Here is a 22,575-nt window from a genome sequence, read left to right on the forward strand (position 1 = left end):
GCCCTTCTTTTTCATTGCATTAAATATATCATGTCACTCCTTTTTGACCTGTATGGTTTCTGCTGAGAAGTCTGATGATAGCCTGTTGGGTTTTCCTTTGTATGTGATCTTCTTTTCTTTGTCTGGCTGCTTTTAATACTCTGTCCTTATCCTTGATCCTCGTCTTTTTAATTATATGTCTTGGTATTGTCTTCCTTGGGTCCCTTGTGTTGGGAGATCTGTGCACCTCCATGGTTTGAGAGACTATCTCCATTTGGATTGGTCACACAGTTTTCTTAATAAGAGATCCTGTTTTCTCTCTGTGCCTCAGCTTCTTTGTATTCCTGTTCTCTGATTTCTATTTCATATACTGTCTCTTCTACCTTATCTCACCTGTTTTTAAATCCCTCCATTGTATGTTTCATTTCAGATACTGTGTTTTTCAGTTTCTATCTCTTTCTTGAATTCCTCCCTGAGGTCTTGTATAATTTTCTGTAGCCCTGTGAGCATATTTATGAGTTTTATTTTAAAATATTTTCCAAGAAGTTAGGTGGGTTCAGTTTCACTTGGCCCTCTTTCTGGTGTTTGTGGGATTTGGGTTTCTACCAGGTTCTTTTGTCATTTCTTATTTGTATTAATAACTTGGTGTAGGTGGCATCCTCTAGTGCCCAGAAGCTCCAGTCTCTGGAGCTGCTCAGCTTCTGGAATGATGGCGGGGGTCGCAGGTGAGCAGTGCTTGTGCCTGCCAGGAGGAAAGAACTCTTTCCTGCTTCCCAGCTGCAGTGCCTGCCTCCACTGTAAGGGCTAGTGGGCCTAGTGTGCAAGGAGGAGCTTCTGCGCTATGCGCTTGTAGCAGCTGTAGGCAGGGCCACCCTTTGGCTGGCCTGGCACAATGGTGGGGGCAGCAGTTTTGTAAGGCGGTGCCAGCCAGGAGGAAGGATCGGCAGGCTGCGTATTACAGTGGGGGGCCTCAGACCTGCATTGTCAGCCAAGGGGATAGAGCTCCTGATGCTCCTGAAAGCACCCAACCTGCTGGGCTTAGTGTGCTGGGACAATTTTGTCTACGTGTCCTCTCTCCTGAGCAGCAAGCTGTGTGGAATCCTTGCTCCTTTAGCAGCCCTGTCGCTGATTGGAAGTCTCTCACAGTGCTCACCTTTCTTTTGTCCCATAGCGGCCAGTTGTGGGTACCTGTTCTCCACAAGTGGCTGGAATCTCAATCTCTAAGTATTTCCACCTGTCTTAGCTTTCCAACCCCATTAATCTCCAGAGTACCATGTAATGTAGATTTGTGCTTCCTAAGCAGATCTCCAGGGCTGGGTGTTCAGCAGTCTTAGGCTCCACTCCCTTCCCACTCTGCTCCATTTCTCTTCCTCCTGCCAATGAGCTGGGGTTGGGAAGGGCTTGGGTCCTGCCAGATCACAGCTTTGTACTTTACACTTTTCCATGATTTCTACTCTTTTCCCAGATGTAGGCTGTTTGTCACAGCCTTTGTTCCTGTTGTTCTTTCAGGATTAGTTGTATTTGTTATACTTTCATATTATATGTGGTTTTGGGAGGAGATTTCTGTCTTACCTCTCACTCCACCCTCTTTAAGCCCATCTTGAGATACAGAACATTTTTATTACCCAGAAAGTTCCCTAATGCTCCTTTTCTGTGTCAGCCCTTCTGTCTCCACAGTGACATAGATTACCTATTATCTTACTTCTAATTTAGGATCTGAGACTGTTCCTAAGTCACTTAAAACATCAATATAAGCATCATGATTGTATGTATGCAAAGAAAAAAAATAGAAAATGGTAATAGTGATTAACTGGTAGAATTCTGGATGGTTTTATTTTTTTCTTTATACTTTTCCACATTTTCTCAATTTTCTATGATCGCATGAATTTATATTTATACTTAAAACATAAGTATAAATATAATTTTGTTTCTACCATACAAGCACTACCATGAAGAAGAGTTCACAGCAGAATGACAAGAAGGAAATGTGCTAACATCTTAGTAGTGGTTCTTTTTGGTAAATAGGACCGTGAATATTTTTATTGCCTCTGATATTTCCCCTGAAATGAAACAATACTCATTACTCCTATGGTAGATGAAATACCCTATTTTGAAAGATGACATCAAACATGCTTCTTTGAGAATGTCATATATATACCTTATGTCAGGAAGCTATGGAAATATGTTTGAAGAAATGAATAAGCTGGGAATTCCAGTGTATTAATTACAGGTTGCCTTTTTATTTTCTCCTAAGAAGTTATCTCTTTTTTCATAATCTATTACTGTTTCTGGGTGGCCCTCATATTTTTGTTGCTATAGCTGTTAGTTTAGTTCTCAAACTTATAGAAGAGTTGTAAGCATAGTACAAAGAACTATTTTGTCTGAATCATTTGAGAGGAAGTTGCCAACCTGATCCTCAATACTGTTGTGTGTATATCCTGGAAATAAAAACATTCTCTTTGTAACCACATACAACCATCAAAATCATGAAATTGGGAGATAACAGCAAGGTGGAGGGCTAAGAGGTCCCAATGCTATTCTCCGCCACAAAAACAACCAGAACAATAAACAAACAACTATAAACCAGTGAAAATCAGGAAAATCCCTGGGCCATGTCAAAAATAGCATCAAAATCTCTTGGAGCGTAAAACTGAGGACAGCTGCATATAAAAGTGTAGGAAGCATTTTACTTGAGTCACCTCATCCCAGGGCCACTCAGTGTCAGGCTGGATCCCCTTAGAGGAATTTCACCCCACAGGACAAAGGAGAGCGGGAGGACTGAGCAAGCCTCGCTGCTGCGGATGTTTGCAGCCTTTCCCGTCAAGGACTCCCAGTCTTTGCCAGGGCTGAGCCAAGCTGGTGGAGCTGCTGGGCAGCCCTGCTGATGAACTTACCCCGCTCTGCTCCCCACCAGGCTGTTGCTACAGTGAGACCTAACCCAGGGGCCCAGCCCTTGCTGTGTGCTGCTTCCTGGGATGGGGTGCCACACACCGTGTCGTACATGGCAGTGGAGCTGCTGCTCCTCTGTGCACCACTCCTGGGCCTGGATCACAGCTTTGTCCCACCACTGCCAGGGCAGCCATCGCTGCTCTGTGACCTGCCTCCCTGGGTCCTAGGTCATGCCTTGACCTCTGTTGCTGGGCCAGGCTGCCACTGCTGAGTCCCACCTTCTGGATCCCAGGTCATGGCTCTGGCCCATCATCATTGGGTCCTCATGCTGCTGCTCTGAGCCCTGTTCCCTGAGTCCCAATATGTGGCTTTAGTGGGCCAACCCTGGGGACATGCCACGGATAGCTGTGACTGTTCCTGGGGCCAGAGTTGGGACTTTGACACACCACCTATAGTGTGTGCTACTATTGCCCCTGCTCTCGGAGCCTAGGCCGCCACTGTAGTCTACTGTGCCAGGGCCCATGCTGCTACTGGGTGCTCCCCTCTGCCTGAGACCCACAGCCCGATCCCATAGGAATCTGTACATGTCCACACCTTTGAAACCAGGGCCACTGCCATAGCAGGTGCACTTACATACCAGGACCCAGGAACTGTGGTGCCTGTGTGCTCTTGATCTCAGCACCAGCTCTACTGCTCTGAGTGCTAGCTTGCCAGACCAGGTGCCAAGAAGGATCCCCTCAAGCAGAGCTTCCTCCTGTGGGCCATGAAGGAGAAAGGAGGGCCCCATCAGCTTTTGTCTCTGAGGACCTAAGAACCCTAGCTGTGACTGCCACCTGCAGGACCTCAACAGCCTAGGCCCCACAGTCTGCCCCGATGTTGGCCTCAGTTGATAGGGCTGTACAGAGACTGCCACTGTGCCTTAGGAGCCAAATACTGCATCCCTACAGCAGGCACCCTTGCAACAACCTTCAGGGGACTGTTTTTCCACCAAAGCCGATCTGAAAGGCTGGAGAGGTAACTGCTCCTTTGATGCACAGACATCAATGCAAAGCCATCAGAAATACAGAAAACTGAAGAAACATGACACCGCCAGAGGAACACAATAGTTTTCCAGTAACTGACTTTGAAGTAATGGAGATCTACAAATTACCTGAAAAAGAATTCAAAATAATTATTTTAAGTAAGCTCAGCATGATTCAGGAAAACACAGACAACAAACTCAGTAAAGCAATGCATGAATGAAATGAGAAGTTCAACAAAGACAGGTATCATAAGAAAGAAACCAACAAATTCTGGAGTTGAAGAATACATTGGCTGAAATTAAAAATTCAATAAAGAGCTTCAACAGCTCTGATGTGCTATTGTTGGAATATAAATTGGTACAGCCAAAATGGAAATCAGTATTCAGGTCTTCAAAAAACTAAATATAGAACTACCACATGATAGGGTCCATGATCTAGCAGTTCCTCTCCTGGGTATATATCTGAAGGAGTTGAAATCAGTATATCAAGGAGGTATGTGCATATGCATGTTTACTGCAGCATTATTCACAATAGCTAACACATGGAAACAACCTAATGTCCTTCAGCAGATGGAAGGATAAAGAAACGTGGTACATATTTACACAATGGAATGTTATCCAGCCATGAAAAAGGAAATGCTGCCATTTGCAACAATGTGAATGAATCTAGAGCACATTAATCTAAGTGAAGTAAGCCAGACAGAGACAAATACTGTACAGTTTCACTTATAGGTGGAAAGGAAAAAGAAGCCAATTTTATGGAAACAGATTAGAGTGGCAGCTTCCTGGGACTTGGGGAGAAAGGGGAGAGGAAACAGGGCAATGTAGATCAAAGGGAGTACATTTTCCACTATATGAAAAGTAAGTCCTGAGGATCTAATGTATAGCATGGTGACTTACTTAGTAATTGGTATTGTGTGTTCGAAAGTGCTGAGAATAGATCTTCAGGATTCTCATCACAGACACACAAAAAGAGGAAACTATGTGAGGTGATGGATGTGTTAAGTATTTTGTTCTTGGTAGTCATTCCACAATGTATATGTTTAGCAGATCAACATGTTCTCACTTTACATATGTACAATTGTATTTGTCAGTTGCTCCTCAACTTAAAAAAAATGAAAAAAATAGGAGGAAATGAATTTTGATACTATAATATAATCTTCAGACCCAATTCCTGTAGAACAGGAATAATCTTTATAGCAAAGGGATTTAGTTGAGAATCATATATTGTCTTTGATTGACATAATCACTTTTAGTCTGGACAACTCTTCAGTTTTTCCTTGGTTTTTAGGAAGATTACAGACTAGTTATTTTATAGAATGTTCTAAATTTGGGGTTGTCTAATGTTTCTTCATGGTTAGATTCAAGGCTGTGCATCTTTGATAGAAATGTAGAGCTAGTGCTGTTTTCCTAAGTGAAATAGTTTCCTAAGAAATGTTTTCCTAAGGCATCCAGTTTACTTCATCCATTATTAATATTATTTGATTAACGTAGTATTTGCCAGGTTTCTCCACTTCAGGTTACATTTTTCCCCTTTGTAACTGATGGTTATTTTGTGGGGAGGTAGTTTGAAACTTGCTAGTGTCTATTATTTGTCACACTTTCTCATTATTCACTTATTAATTTATGTCAGTACGGATTCCTGGCTTCCTTTTTTCATGCAGTAGATTATAATCCATTTTCATTATTTACTTTGATGTTAAATTGTTTCCTGTTTGGTCAGTGGGGTCCTCTTCACGCTGTCTTTCATGTTTTGTTATATTTGTAATTTTTTGAGTGCTTCTTTGCTTTGCAGCACAAAATGGTTTATGTTATGCTTTTTCTGCCTCTGCTTTATAATTAGCCATTTCTCCAAGGAGCCCTGGTTCATTTAGTGGTGAATGGTATTTTAAAAAACATTTTTAGAAATTGAGATATAATTGACATATAACATTTTATTAGTTTCAGGTATACAGCATGATGGCTCCATATTTGTAACAAAATGATCACCACAAGTTTAGTTAACACCCATCACCACATAGTTACAGATTTTTTTCTTGTGATAAGTACTTTTAAGTTCTACTAGATCTACTCTCAGCAACTTTCAAATATACAATGCAATACTAACTATACTCAACATGCTGTGCATTACATCCCCAGGACTTATTTATTTTACACCTGAAAGTTTGTACATTTTGATCACTGAACCTACTATGCCCATCTACTACCTCTATATCTGACAGCTAGCCACCAGTCTGTTTTCTCTATCTTTGAGGTTTGCTTTTTTTTTTGATTCCACATATAAGTAAGATCATATAGTATTTGTCTTTCTCTCTCTGACTTATTTCACTTAGCGTAATGCTCTCAAGGCCCACCCTTATTGTCATAAATGGCAAGATTACCTTCTTTTTCATAGCTGAATAATATTCCATTGTGCATATATAGTACATTTTCTTCATCCATCCATTTGTTGATAGACACTTAGGTTGTTTTTCTGGAATGAAGCTGCAGTGAACATGGGAATGCATATAGCTTGCTAAAATCCTGTTTTCATTTCCTTTGTGTGTATACCAGAAGTGGAATTGATGGACCATATGGTAGTTACGATTTTAATATTTTGGGGGAAACTCCATGCAAGTTTCCATAACAGCTGACCAATTTACATTCCTATCAAAGTGCAATAAATGGTATTTTGATGTCAAGATTTGTTTGCTGGGTTTGCTCATTGCTTTTGATGTATCTCTGCTAAGTCCTTTCAGTGAAGAGATCTGGGAATACATGTGTATGAATTTGTGTGCATGCATGTGTGTATATGTATATTGTGGTTGCCATGTGTGTTTATCACAGTTGAGCCTTACTTCACTCAAGGAAAAACAAGCAAAGATGCAGCTGAAATACATAGTTTCTTTCCTGACCATGGATATGAAACTACTGAAATGGAAATAAGGAAACAGTGCTATAGAGAACACATCATGGTCTGTGATATGGCCCAGCTTCCCCAATGCCCAGTATCCCCTGATAGGCGTCCAGATGTGAGCAAAACCACCCATAGGAAAGAAGCTCTACTTATAGTAAGAAGTTTTGTTTGCTATATTCATGGGCTTGGGAGTGAGTGGAGGGAATCCAGCCTCCCACACACCTGACTTCCTGGAGACTCAGGCAACCTGCCTGCCCAACATTGTGCAGTGTTGTTTATGAATCTGGGTTAAGCAATGACCAGTGTCCCAGGAGCATCTTCCAGTGGCCCAGATTTCTGTCTGTGTTTCAGTGAAACTGTCCATCATAATCACACTTTACACTTCATCACGAAGTAGTTCTTAGGTGTTTTTCCGAAGAGGACATCAAAATGGCCACAGGTACATGAACAGGTGCTCAGTGTCACTCATAAGCAGAGAATACAAATCAAAACCACAATGAGATACCACCTCACATCTGTTAGAATGGCTGTCATCAAGAGGGCAGGAGACATTAGGTTCTGGTGAGGATGTGGTGAAAAGGGAACTTTTATAAATTGCTGGTGGGAGTATATGTTGGTTCAGCTACTATACAAAACAATATGGAGGTTCCTCAAAATATTAAAAACAGATTCGCTATACTATCCATCAATTCTACTTCTGGGTATATACTCAAAGGAAATGAAAACAGTATTTTGACAAGATACATGAACTCTCATGTTTATCGCAGCATTGCTCACAATAACCATGGTATGGAAACAGTCCAGAAGTCCATGAATAGATGAGTGGACAAAAAAAGATGGATGTGAAATATATACAATGGAATATTATTTAGCCATGAGAAAGGGAGATATCCTGCCATTTGCAACAAAATGAATGGACCCTGAGCACATTATGCTAAGCAGATAGGTCAGACAGAAAGACAAGTACTATATCATATCACTTCTATGTGGAATCTAAAGTATTGAAACCTGTAAAAAAGAATAAAATGGTGATTACCAGGGGGTGAGAAGAGGGGATACGATTGATGACTTTAAAGGGTACAAGCTATAATGAGTAATAAATAAGCCATAGAGATCCCCAAACAAAATATGAGGGAAAAATTAAAACATACTTGAACAAAAAAGTTTTATTGTGCATTGTTTTTCTAAGTTTTTGTTTTTGTTTTGTGGACCTAAAGAAGTTGGTAAATATATGGGGGAAACATATGGAAAAAATAGGCTTGTGAGACTAGCTTAAAATAAAGAACTACCAAGGCAGAAAAGTAGTTCTGGTATTTTACGAAACTTCTGGCCTAAATGGGAAAAAGTCACCAAAAGAAAAGTTTTTAACAGATTGCTTTTAGAATCTAAAATCTTACTTATGAATGTTAAGGTTTTATCCTCTCTCCAACCTGGATATTTTTGAAAAGTCACCTCGTTCTTCAGTTCTTTGAAATGAAGAGCCTACTTTGAGCTCCTTTCCTTTAGTCCTGAGCAGCCATTTTCTTCTGTGTGTTTCTCAATATAGAGGTTCCTCTATAAAGGTTTCTTAGATTTTTTTGGCTACACTGCCCCCTTCTGTCTAGAATAAAAGTTAGCTCTCGGCTGGCTGGCAGACACTTCCTGATCTCATCTTCCCTTTGGAGCAGGTGTTTACCATCTTGCTTACTATTTCTGTTGTAGACTTAGCAGCAGCACCACCCTCAGTGGGGATGTGTAAGGACGTAGTGGTTCCCATGGTGGATTCTGAGGTCTGTGTCCATCTGTGCTGGAGGAAGACAGTCGTAGACTCTGCAATGCACAGCTGTCTGCATTGATAATGACTGCCCTTTTCACTCCATTTTTGTCCTGACAGGGAAAGTCTTGCATGAGGAGCATGTTGAACTCTTGATGGAGGAGTTTGCATTCCTGAAAAAAGAAGTGGTGGGGAAAGACCTGCTGAAAGGGTCTCTTCTCTTCACAGGTCAGTTTTAGGGGGGATCCCAGGTCTGGTGCAGCTGGTGAGGCTGGAAGGCTAACCACATTTCTTCCTAGCTCTCTAGGATGTCAGCCTCTCTGACTGAGGACCAGCCTAATTCCATCTTCCCATGCTTCCATGAATAATAAAAATACCTATTTTTCCTTCTTCAGATGAGATACAATTGTTTTGCAGGCCTTGGGTAAAAAGTACGTTAGAAATCTCAAACACATTAAACGCTGCTGTCCCAATTTATTAGGTAGATTTTTCCCTCATTAAATCTTAGCAACTTGGTGATTATTTTTTTCACAGGAGGTTGAAAATGAAACCTCCTTTTCAAAAAAGGACGGAGAGGTTTCTTGTAGTAGAACACATTTTTATACTTCTCTTTGTGAGGCAGATAGAATATGCATAAGCCCCTTTCTTCCTCCACCAAGTCATAAGGACTTTGACTTTGGCCAGAATATTTGATCTACCATGTATTCAGTTATTTAGTTAATGTTGGTCATTCTTCGAGCAGCTGCGTTAGCAGTGGGCAGTGAATCTCCTGGAGGCTCCTGCTCATGTGGTCAGTCTTGGATGGACTCCTTATCTGGCTGCACCCGGGGCCACCTTTCCTGTGGGCTTTCATTACAAAAGGGAAACCCTGGCATGGCCAGGCATTGTTAAGTGGTGAAACCATTCATCTCTTGATGAGTTTCCAGAAAACACAGTGGAACCTCATTTCAAAATCCATCTTCAATTAAAAATGTGATAAACTGAGAGTCATGGCAACAAATAATAACAACCATTAATCTGTACAAGAAACTGCTAAATGTGTGACATGCATTACTTCATGTCATTCATATGATAATGATATTTCATGGGCATTTATCACCCCCATGATATTAGGGAAAAAATAATCTCAGATGTGAGTAGTTTTGTAAAGCTGACAAAGCAGGTCCATGGCAGAGCCAGAGTGGAGCTCAGACCTCAGACTGTCTCTCAAACTTCTGACGGCCGCTCCATCCTCTCTGAAGAGCAGGAGCAGACGGTATCCCAGAGGGACCTTTCTTTAGGAAGTTTGATCCTTAGGTCCTTGAGATTCCAAACTGTGTGTTCTGTGAAACTTCTCATTTTTGTTTGCTTTTACTCATAGCATTATATATTTTTAGAACGTACCTATAATTTTGAACTGCTTTAAGTCAATAGCAAAGTTATAAGAAATCCTTGGCTTATAGAGCAATGTTATAGGTATGAAGTCATTTAAATTTGGGCTGAGAACAGTGGTGATCAGTATGTTGACCAAACATTTCTCACACAGGTCCTCTTTTGTACCTGAGATCATGAAGTTTAAGAAAACACTTAACACCCTATCAATTTCCTTGATACTAACATAGTTTATGTATTACTGTTTTCTTTGCTATCATGATGGCCTCATCCTATTGCTGCCTGCACAGTTATGTGATATTTATAGAAATATAGGCTTGAAGGGCTAAAATACCTTGAGTATTCTTTTACAAGGTACCTCTAAATCATTAACTGAGGATACACATGTATGTGTGTGTATATATATGTGTGTGTGTGTATGTATGTTTACATATACCAACACACACATAAACATTTATTAGAAGCCTGAAACGTTTGTATAATCCTGTGGGCTAGGTAGACTGTTTCTAATAAAATCTTTTATTTTCCTCACAAAACTGAATTAAATAAACAAGAAGAAAGGGGGTGCCTTATATCTGGCACCTGAGTTTTCTCAGCGTTGTTGGTCACCTTGCATACACACCCCCCTCCTGGAAGGTGGGGTTGTGTCGTCCTGAGCACCCAGCCACATCTCTTCACCCCATCTTACCCACCCTGCACCCACTCTGACTTCCAGCCCGCAGGCCTTCCTTCCTGGTTCCCACGTGTTTGTGATTCCCCACAGCTGGCCCACTGGAAGAAGAGCGGTTTGGCTTCCCTGCATTCAGTGGCATTTCTCGGCTGACCTGGCTGGTCTCCCTCTTTGGGGAGCTTTCTTTTGTGTCTGCCACGTTGGAAGAGCGAAAAGAAGATCAGTATATGAAAATGACTGTGTGCCTGGAGACGGAGAACAAAAGGTAGGTCATGAGAAGCCATGAGAAGGAAACTTAGGGACATCCTCACATGCTCACAGGGGTGCATCTGGAGGGAGACCCTCACCCCCTCCAGGAGGGCTGACTGCTTCTGAGCAGACAGAACAGGGGCTGGGCCCTCCCTTACAGTGGCCCAGTAAGGTAAATAAGACAAACAGGAGCCCCTTTGCCAGGAAGTAAATAGAAGTGTACGGATTTTGAGCAGCTGGTCTAAAGTGACACAAGTGAGCATAACAAATGTCATAACAGAAATCCGGTTACCTTGTGTCCTGATTTTTTTTCCAACATTTTATTTAGATAGTTGCAGGCATATGCTGAAGTTGAAAGAATTTTGCAGTGAACAGTCATACAACTACCACCTATTTACCCTTTTTTTTTTTTACCACAGTAGTCATTACTCTGTGTGACCAAAATTTCAGTTTCTTTGTCTGTCAGCTTTATTGTAGTGTCATACTGTTTCCCTGAATGTTCTGAGTCTTTATTTCCCATACTCAGTCTTTTTAAAGCATGTTCATAATTTTCCTTGAAAGGTATTTGAGCTTTGTAAAATATTTAAAACAGCAAGGGTTTTAGAATGTTTCTATAGGTGTTTCCATACATATGGGTCTGTTGTTAGTAAGAGACAGACCATTGGTATTTGCCATAAGAAAAGATTGGGTCCCTGAAGGAGGCCTGATCCACACGCATTTAGAGGAGTTCCCTCTGCTAGGGAGGGCGGAGGATGCAAATGAAGGTAAACGATGCAGAGCTGGGTGTGTGGCATGTGGAGTGGTAGTGGTCGTGTTCCTGCCTCTGACACTAGCGTGTGAGTGTTGGGGTCACAGCCGTGGTCAGCCCTGTCCGCAGATTGGCACGGCCCCGTCTGTTCAGAGCCAAAGGGAGCTCAGGGTGCTGCAGGAGCGCAGGGCATGGGACCCTGGAAAGGTCGGACCACATTTATCAGAGGATGAGGTGCTGCGCTCAGTCTTTGAGTTTGAGTAGGAGTTAGGAAACAGAAAGGGAGGGAAACAGACCCTGACTCTTTGCAAAGGGGAGGCAATCATCAGGTGAGAGCTTGAGACAGATGGCAAATCCTATAACCTTTTAAATTCATATAACACTTTCCTTTTCACAAATTGCATTTTTAACCTCACATCCCCACCCCAACATAGATAAAGCACTGTATTTATTATCATTATTTATTTTTGCTGATTAGGAAATTGAGGTGGAGGAAACATCCTGACAATTTGCATTCCCTCCAACTCTTAAGATTCTATGCTATATGGAAAGACATGAGAATTTTTCTTAGGTGGCTCAGACTATGTGGAAAACCTCACATTTACCTTTATTCAGGATTAAGTAAAGCAGTGAATAAGTAGCATTAATACTCATCTTTGTTACTATATTCTGTAATGTTTTAAAGGCTGTACCATGAGCTTTTAAAATTAGTCATGGGCTGAAGCTAATATGTTATATGTAAATCATACCTCAAAAATTTTAGAAAAAAACTAGCCATGAGAATTACTTTTTTTGAAAAAGTTAGACCCACTTTTTGATTGTGAAAATTTATTTTTAAAAGTTTGAGTCTTAAGCGAAAACTGTTAGTTGTTTGAACACCTCAGTTTACTAGTTTACTAAGTTAACTACTGTTGCCTAGATTCTTTGCCTAACTTGAATATGAATTTTTCACGTATGGGCTGGAATTGATTCACACATGAACCATTTTAATGACTTTCCAGAATAGAAGATTTGCTGAACTGCTCCTCTTTTTGAAGCATTTGAAGCAGATTGGTCCCTGCCTGGCTTTCATGCCCCAGGGCATAGTATGCTGTGTGAAGGGGAAAAGCCATCTTACCCTGTGAATGCAGCCCTGGTGTCTGACTGTGCCTGGGATGAGGGCTTTGGGATCTGTGGGCCTCTCCTCTCTTTCCCCCAAAGCTTATCTCAGTCAGCAGGCCAGATTTTATTTCAGCTGTAAGTGGATGTCTTCCCAGGACTTGTTCCTCCACATTAAGAGATTCTGCCAGTTGTTTCCAGACACAATTTCTTACTAGCTACCTTCAAACAGCAGAATGGAGCAGGACCACTGTAGGAGATGGGAAAGCATGATTTTGAAAGGTCACAATGAAAGTATTAGCATTACTGGAAATCCTGTTATATAGGTGCTAGTTTTAGCTAATGTTTATTGAGTGTTTCCTATGTGCTCAGTCCTTTTATAACGGTTCTCTCATATAATCTTACACAATTAAGCATTATTATTAACATCTAGGAAACTGAGGCTCAAAGAGGTTAAGAAACTTACCAAGAGCATAGAACTGATGAGTGGTTGTGTAAGAATCACACTTAGACTGTGTCCAGTCCCCAGATTGTCACCCTTTCTCCCCAGAAATGCACAGGAAGGGCACCAGGAAGGAACATCATGGAGGACACACCACAGCTAGATTTCACCTTATTAACATAGTCCTCTCCTGCCAGTGAGGTAGGTGTCATTGGCCTCAGGTCCCAGAATTATCCAGGAAACCCTAGTGCAACTTACTCCCAAGCCCATGTTCTTTCCATTTTGCCAGCAGCTTTCAAGCTTTGTAAAAATAAGCTTTAGAACCCTTTTTCTATCCAAATTCTATGTGGACAGACAGTCTAAAGGAGAGGCTCAAGTTTCAACTCTCCTGTTGACGCTATTTGGCAGGAGTGGTGCCAAAGCTGTGTGCACCCCTGCCTGCTCATCCCTCAGGGCTGGGGGGAAAACACTGGTAGAAAGTCAGCACCTCCACCATGCTTGCAGACACATGCTGATGGCAGGGATGCAGGTGGGGTTGTACACCTTCCTGTAGAAGGCAAGAAGTACAAAGCATTTTTGCAGATGGTTCTCAGGTTGACAAATGCAAATGTTTGCAAATGAAGGTTTTCACAAAGAGGTGGAGCACAGTAGCTATCTGAATTCAAGCTGGTGTTTTCGGTTGGGATGTCTGAAACTAAGTGTTGTCCAAGCCCAGAGCATCAGTGGACCAGGTCCTGTCCTCAGTTCTGCTCCTTCCAGTGGGTAGTCAAGTATCAGTGGCAGTATCCTGCTTAAATGTGTGATTGAAGAACCGTGTGACTTTTCACATAGTTAGCAGATAGGGCCACAAAATGGGAGTTTTTCTATCACCATCTCTTCTGATACCATCCTGCATGTATGGGTATTGGCGTGGCTTTGCATTTATGTACTTAAGATCTTTACCTCTTAAATATTCACTCCACACTTCCTAGGTCTTGGCAAGCTAGGTTAGCTGAAGGGAAGAACTTTTTTATCTGGGTTAGAGGCAGCCCTGAGCTTCCTACAACACCCAAAACAATCTTAAGTGACCTGCTTGGACCCTTTTCCTGTACCCCACACTTAAATCTTAAGTCTTATGTGCCATCACTCCGGAGGCAGGGAACAAAGAAACAAAAGGTTGTTTCCCTTCATTTCACAGCAACAGTGGTCTCACTGCGGGTACCAGGCCTGACCTTCTGCAGCCCAGGGGGATGAGAGAGGAGATCCAGGGGATGGTGGCAGGAGGCGGGAGAGGGCCAGAGGTCTGGCTGCCTGCTTAGGATCCAACCATTCCCCTGTTCATGCTGACAACTCCGTCACTGAGACAACAGTTCAGCAAACTTGCCTTGTCTTTGCCCCTGGTTCACCCCTGTAATAAAAGAAAAGGGAGGGGAAAGCAAAGAAATACAGACAGGGAGAAGTGGGCCCTGTTCCATTCCCACCAACAGTGTAGTTCCCTTTTCTCCACATCCAGGACCAAGACATCTCATTCCTGGGACTTCTTTCTAAGAAGTAGTAGGGAGAACTGTATGATGTTGAATGCAGACTATCCATATTAATTTAAATACTTAAATACTAATTTTATATTGGACAGAGCTTAAATATTTGCCAAAAGTATATATTGAATTAGATAGTCAATTGTATGTGGTATTAAGGCAATAAATCATAATAACAGTGTCTACAGGATCATAAAAATATTTTAAAATGAGTAAAACAATCAAAAATTACAATTTGCATGTCATATATATATGACACACATATAAATATAGACACACAAATATTTGAAAGGGTTGTCTGAAACCAGATACTTTGATTTAGGTGAAAGAATTATGGATATTTTTCATTTAAAAAATTCTTAATGTTATATTTTCAGAATATGTTAAAAATGCAAATTTTATATTTTTCCTGTCATATTATTTAATGAAGCTTCTTACTTTGGGTCGAAGTCTACTTAGGAGCTTTCTCTGTTTTCATTAAGCAGACAAAACAGCTGTTACCTACTATGAAGACAGAAAGATAAACCCAGGGAAAGGGACTTCAGACAAGTGGAGTCTGTCCTATTTGGATTATAGATTTTTGTGAATGCTAACTCTAGCCTTATAAATATGAGTGAGGTTTTACATTTTTTTAAATTAAAGTTAGTTGATTCACAATATTGGATTCAAGTGTACAACACAGTGGTTCAACACTTACATTATTAAATGCTCACTACAACTAGTGCTGTTACTGTGAACACAGAAAGATGTTACAGGACCATTGGCTATATTCTCATACTGTACTATCCCTCCTACCCCCATGACCAACTTATATTATAATTGAGATTTTTGTGCTCCTTTATCCCCTCATATTCCCTACCTACCCACCCTTCTTCCATAGTAACTGCCAGTCACTTCTCAGTGTCTGTGAGTCTACTGCTGTTTTGTTCATTTTGTTTTGTTTTATTTTTAGATTCTACAAATAAGTGAAATCATATGGTATTTATTTTTTCCATCTGGCTTATTTTACTGAGCATAATACCCTCCAGATCTAACCATGTTGTTGCAAATGGCAGGACTTCCTAATTTTTTATGGGTGAATAATATTCCATTGTGTATATATACCACCATTCTTTATCCATGCATCTATTGATAGGCACTTAGATTGCTTCCATATCTTGGCCATTGTAAATAACGTGGCAATAAACTGGGGTGCATATATCTTTTCAAATCAGGGACTTTGTTTTCTTTGGGGAAATTCCTAGAAATGGAATTACTGGGTCATGTGAAATTTCTATTTTTAGTTTTTTGAGGAAGCTCCATACTGCTTTTCACAGTGGCTGCATCAATTCACATTCCCACCAACAGTGTAGGAGGGTTTCCTTTTCTCCACATCCTCTCCTGCACTCCTTATTTCTTCTTTTGGATAGTGGTAATTCTAACTGGTGTGAGGTGATACCTCATTGTGGTTTTGATTTGCATTTGCCTGGTAAGTGATTTGGAGCATCTTTTCATGTGCTTGTTGGCCATTTATATATTTTTGGAGAAATGTCTGTTCAGGTCTTCTGCTCATTTTTTAATTGGGTTATTTGTTTTTTTAGTGTTCTGGCATATGAGTTCTTTATATACTTTGGATGTTAATCTCTTGTTGGATAAATCATTTACAAATATATTCTTTCATACCGTATGATGCATTTTTGTTCTGTTGTTGGTGCCCTTTGCTGTACAGAAGCTTTTCAGTTTAATGTAGTCCTACTTGTCATTTTATATTTTGTTTCCCTTGCTCAAGGAAATGTGTCTAGGAAAAATTGCTCCTGCTTCTATGTTCAAGAGATTTTTGTCTATGTTTTCTTCTAAGAGTTTTATGGTTTCATGTCTTACAATGAAGTCTTTGATCCATTTCGAGTTTACTTTTGTGTATGGAGTTAGACAGTGATCCAGTTTCATTCTCTTGCATTTAGCTGTCCAGTTTTCCTAACACCACTTACTGAAGAGACATGTTTTCCTCATTGTATATTCAGGCTCCTTTATCATATATTAATTGACCAATTGACCATATATGTGTGGGTTTATGGCTGGGCTCTCTATTCTGTTTCATTGATCTATGGGTCTGTTCTTGTGCCAGTACCATACTATTTGATTACTGTAGTTTTGTGGTATAGCTTAAACACTATACTCTCAGTACAGTATGTAAGGTGATACTGTCAGGGAGGGTGATACTCTCAGCTTTGTTCTTTCTGAAGGTTGCTTTGGCTATTTGGCATCTTTGGTGGTTCTTTATAAATTTTAGGATTTGCTCTAGTTCACTGAAAAATGCCATTGGTAATGATGGGGATTGTATTGAATTTGTGATTGCTTTGGGCAGTATGACCATTTTAACAGTATAAATTCTCCCTATCCATGAGCATGAGATAGATTTACATTTATTTGTGTCTTCTTTAATTTCTCTCATGAGTGTCTTATAATTTTCAGAGTACTGGTCTTTTTACCTCCTTGGGTAGGTTTATTCCTAGGTATTTTATTCTTTTTGATGCAAGTGGAAGTGGAATTGTTTTCCTGATTTCTCTTTATGCTGGTTTGTAGATAGTATATAGGAATGCAGCAGATTTTTGTGTTTTAATTTTGTATCCTGCAACTTTGCTGAGTCCAGTTATTAGTTTTAATAGTTTGTGTGTATTTATGTATGGAATCTTTAGGGTTTTCTATATATTGTATATGTCATCTGCAAAGAGTGACAGTTTTAGTTTTTCCTTTCCAATTTGGATGCCTTTTATCTCTTTATCTTGTCTGATTGCAATGGCTAGGACTTACAGTACCTTGTTTGAATAAAAATGGTGAGAGTGGACCTCCTTGTCTTGTTCCTGATCTTAGAGGAAAAGCTCTCAACTTTTCTCCATTGAGTATGATGTTTATCATATATGGCCTCAAAATATATGAGATACTTTCTCTCTGTACCCACTTTGTTAAGAGTTTTTATGAGGAATGGAATATGAATTTTGTCAAATGCTTTTTCAGCATCTGTTGAGATGATCATATGGTTTTTATCCCTTTTTTATTAGTGCGGTTTATCACATTGATTGATATTTACAAGTATTGTATCATCCTTGCATCCCTGGAATAAATCTCCCTTGATTGTGATGGATGATCCTTTTTATGTATTTTTGAATTGGATTTGCTAATATTTCACTGAGGATTTTTACATCTATCTTCAAAAATCTAAAATTTTCTTTTTTTTGTAGTGTGTTTGTTGACTTTTGGTATGAGTGATGCTGGCCTCATAGAATGAATTCGGATGTATTCCCTCCTCTTTTACTTTCTGGAGTACTTTGAGAAGGATGGGTATTAGCTCTTCCTTAAATGTTTGGTAGAATTCAGCTGTGAAGCCATCTCATCCTGAACTTTTATTTGTTGAGATTTTTTTATTACCAGTTCAATTCATTACTGTTAATTGATCTGTTCAGATTTTCCTTCTTCCTGGGGCAGTCTTGGAAGGTTGTACTTTTCTAGGAATTTGTCTCTTCTAGGTTGCCCAATTTATTGGCATATAATTTTTCATAGAATTCTCTAATAATTCTTCTTATTTCTGTGGTGCTAGTTAACTATTCCCTTTTCATTACTCATTTTATTTATTTGTGTCTCTTTTTTTCTTGATAAATCTGGCTAGAGGTTTTTTTGTTTTGTTTTTTTTAACTTCTCAAAGAACCAGCTGTTGGTTACATTGATTTTTTTTTCTGTAGTGTTCTTTGTTTTATTTTTTTCTGTCTGATCTATATTATGCTCCTCCTTATACTAACTTAGGGTTTCATATGTTCTTTTTCTAGTTTCTTTAATTAGTTTAGACTGTTTAGTTAGGATTGTTCTTGTTTCTTGAGGTAAGCTTATATTGCTGTGTACAGGTGGCTTTAGGGATTATTTACTATCTGGGTGACTTTTGCCTAGGGGGCATATTTGAAATGGAAACAGATGCTTTGTTCATCGGCAGGAATAGTGAGTTATTTTCTGTCCTGTGTTTGGGGCCATAGACTCATTTGAGAATGTGATGATAGAACTCTTAAGAACTCTTTCCCATAAATGTGCACATACACCTGGAAGCATTCTCTGGTGGTTCATGGCTTTCCTGTAGCCCATATCTGGGTCCCCTAGACGGACTCAGAGTAAAAACTCCTTAAAAAAAACTGGTGTTCACATAAAAATCATTGAATGAAATCCTCTGATGCTTGATGGCAAAATTAAATAAGACTTTGGCAGGTAGATTGGAAATGATCACCCTTGGCCTTTGGCCTTTGGCAGACTGGTGGAGGTCAGGATGTCACCTGAGCCACATATTGAGCAGCAACTGCAGGGAAGATGGGTAAAAAATGGGGACCTATTACCGGGTGCTCAGGTGCCAGATGGCATCCATTTGCACTCCCTTGTAACCACTAACATGGTTCTTTTGTCTTTGCAGTCTGCTGACATGGATTGAAGAGAAAGGGCCAGGTCTAAAACGAAACAGACATTTAAGCTTCCATTTCAAATCTGGGTCCCTGGAGAATATGCCCAATGTAGGAGTCAATAAGAATATTTTCCTGAAAGACCAAAATATATTTGTCCAGAAACTCTTGGGCCAATTCTCTGAAAAGGAACTGGCTGCTGAAAGGAAACGCATCCTGCACTGCCTGTGGCTTGCAGAAGAAATCCAGAAATTCTGCTGCTCAAAGAACTAAGTGAAAGAAGCACGTGGCACTTCCAAGATGGGACTGCAGTTTGATTTTTATCAAGAGTTGACCTTTGTCTCTCTTCTTACAATTAAACATGGTTTTGCTTATTATAATGAGCTGTGTTGGGAGTGATATTTGGAAGTGGGGGCACATGTAGTGGGGATGAAAGAAGTAACTTTGGTTGAGGCTTTATATGCTTGATTTCATTTACTGTCCCCACAGCCCTATCATATTATCAGACTTGTTTTTGTTAGTATATTGTAAAATTTTGTTTGAAGTCACCCATATAGTAGTAGTAGAAAGTAAATAGCAGTCTCTAAACCCTACTTATACACTGAGCCACCACAAAATAGTGCCTTGAGTCTCTTTGCTACTTTAAGGAATTTTATTTTCTTCCACAGACTTCCATCAGGTGACTGCTAGGTGCTGGGGATTCTAAAAATGAGTAAGACATAGCTAGTGCCTTCAACAACTCACTGTCAAAAGGGAACCAGTCATAATGTAGTAGGTACAGGAAAATGGTGATCAGGAGACGGGTTCAGGGAAGACATCCAAACCAAATTTTAAATATGTTAGCTGCATAACGGTCAAAGGGGGGCTTTCATGGCAGAACAAAGGGAAGGAAGTGAAGCAGGTTCATGAGTGCCCTGGGAACTCTTGCCCGAGCATCGGGTCTGGAGGAGGGAGTGACAGAGGGTCAGTCTGATCGCCAAAGGCCCTATAGGCCAGGGGAAGGAGTGCAGTGTTCCTTGTTAGGCAGTCCAGAGGCGCTGAACAATGTTATTTAACGGGAGTGGGATGGCCAGGTTTCCAGTTGGGTAAAGCACTCAGCTGCCTGAAGGTGATGTGACTGGAGACCGCACAGGAGGCATCTGGGTGAGAGCCAACCAGTGTATTGGTACTCGCAGCCCTTGGCTTGTCCAGACTCATCGCTCATGATGAGTAAGATTCTGCAGACCCTGAGGCAGAGCTGAGTCCCAGGAAGCTGCTCTCATTTCATGGTTGTCCTGTTGCATTTTCTTCAAAGTTTGTGTTAGATTTCTTGCTTCTGTAAATGTCTCTCTCTTAGTTTTTGCCTACTCCCCACTTGGCATTGTGAGGTTGAACCAGTTCTGAAGCTGTGAAGTCACTGGAGGCAATGTCTGCTTTCTACCTCTATTACTCTATTACTCTACTACCTCAAGGTAAAGCAGGTTAATATATTAACTTAAATCTAAAAAGATCCTTGAGGTAATTATTTTATTTGCCATGTAAAACAATTTGTAATAAACATTGGTTGATTGGTTCTCTTGTTTTATTATCCATATCAAATGCCCCTTGAGCCCAGGGAATATGCTTATGTTTGTATGTTGTACAACACCTAACATGGTATAATTATTAAATAACCAATGATTAAAAGCAGTGCAATTGCTTCTTCCATCTGGACTTGATAACCCCACTGTTTCTAAAATATTGGCCTTATTTGATGTCGGAAGTTGGGGAGGGGATGCCAAAGAAAACGAGCTGGACAGTGAAGTGGTATAAACATTTTATTTAGGACTCTTGCAATAGAGGAAAAGAGCCCTCAGTATAAAATGGCTCAATTCAGAATATAGTATGGGCAAGAGTGGGTGTTTAGCTGAGGGGCAGGGTAGAGGGCAGGGGAAAGAAAATTACAAGGAGGAAGCATGAGTGATGAGGGAGGATTCCAGCTAAACCGACTTGGAAAGGTTCTTGGTGAAGGCGGCCCAGCGTAATCAGATGCCTAGCATGGGGGATGAGGAATTTGATCAGATATTGAGGGTAGGGATTCTTACTAACCTGATTTGGTGGGATTTTTGCTGAAAGTAGGTGATGCAGGGACAGACATGGAAGTCCAGAGGTTGAGGCATAGTTGAGTAGAGAGTTCATAGTAGTGCTTTAACATGTTATTTGAATACCATTTTTCTTTCTTACTGGTCCCCAAACTCCAAGAGCAAATTGATATGTACATTCATCACCACACAATCTTATTAAAATGCAGATTCTGACTCAGCAAGTCTGAGGCGGGCCTTTGGTTTAGGAGAGAGTTTTTGCCATGGACTATGTGATGACTGAGTGGTAACTACTCATCTCAAGCTTGTTTTGTTTTTGGTCAAGATATTCAACATGAAAACATCCATTAATTTTTCTAATTGGTAGGAATTAGAGAGGGAGACGAGGAGATGGAGAAAATAGAACCTACAGAGATAGCAGCAGTCTTTCTTACCCTTCTGTTTACAATGGCCCTCGTCTTTTGGAGCTGCTAGGCCCATCCTGGCTGTACCCCACCACAGCATTCCACCCAAACATTCCTTCCTCTGAAAACTGCACCCCACTTGCCAGTTAACAGTTCTCTTCGAGGTGTCACAGGAGCAAAGAAACTATAAGTGTCCCTTAGCCATGTGTTCAAAGTACCCAAAAGATAATAACCTTGTTTCCTCCCTTGCCTTAAGGCTATCTTGACTCCTTGGAAGGCTTAGTGAGAAAAAGAGCCTTGTGAAAAACCTCAGTCTGAGATGGCAGAACAAATTAGGCTTTCTGTCCACCTAGAAGAAAAAGCCCTTTATCCCACTATGAAGGCTTGGTAAGTGTTGGGGGATCCTCCAGGAGGAAAGAAGCAGTAGTGCCCTTAACCCCTCTGCCCCTCACCCACTTCTTCTGGGACAGGAGTACCTTGCCTAACTGATAAAGCTGAGAAAGACTAAGCTTACAAAGCTCAGGCGCTCTCTGATACGCCTGTGTTCTCAGTTTGTCCACGTGGCAGGCAACCAGGGTAGGGTCCTCTGCACTGGGGTGGCCAGCAGCTTTGAAGAAGAGTAAAGTCACTCTAAGGGCAGATTAGCAAACCCATCCTCGCTGTAGATCCCAGCCACATTCCCCAATCAGCTTTATCATAATAAAACAGATTCTGTTTTAAAAGCATCTCTCTTCTGCATGTATAGTTTACTGGGTCCCCAAAATTGGTGATGCCAGGGTTCTTGTTCACGAAGCCGAATAATGAGCTTCACAAACACTCAAGGTAGGAGTGTGAGGAACAGACTTTTATTTAGAGATTAAGTGAGAGGACAGAGCTCCCAGCTCGCCAGGAGGGGACAAGAGAGTCCATGGTTGGCTCATTGTCTAGGGGTTTTATGCGTGGTTGAGGATTTTCAGGAATGACAGTAAAGGGTTAAGGGTGCAGACTTGTTGAGTGGTCCCAGAATGCTCATTCTTGATGAATAACAGAAGAAATTTTCTGCTCTGATTCTCAAGATAGCAGTTAACCT

The 22,575-nt window shown here is 40.7% G+C and overlaps 1 protein-coding gene across 3 annotated transcripts in view; it reads left to right on the forward strand.

Annotated features, from left to right (window-relative positions):
• Window positions 1-19,422, forward strand: part of BLVRA (biliverdin reductase A) — a 74,596-nt gene extending 55,174 nt beyond the window's left edge. For all 3 annotated transcript variants that reach the window (XM_037003139.2, XM_017657463.3, XM_073239111.1), the window contains 3 exons: window positions 8,659-8,766; window positions 10,673-10,844; window positions 19,057-19,422. In XM_037003139.2, the coding sequence (XP_036859034.1) occupies window positions 8,659-8,766; window positions 10,673-10,844; window positions 19,057-19,315 (539 nt within the window). In that variant the 3' untranslated portion in view covers window positions 19,316-19,422. The remainder of the gene's footprint in view (window positions 1-8,658; window positions 8,767-10,672; window positions 10,845-19,056) is intronic.
• Window positions 19,423-22,575: the final 3,153 nt, after the last annotated feature.

This window comes from Manis javanica, chromosome 6 (genome assembly GCF_040802235.1).
Source record: "Manis javanica isolate MJ-LG chromosome 6, MJ_LKY, whole genome shotgun sequence".
Taxonomy (NCBI): Eukaryota; Metazoa; Chordata; class Mammalia; order Pholidota; family Manidae; genus Manis; species Manis javanica.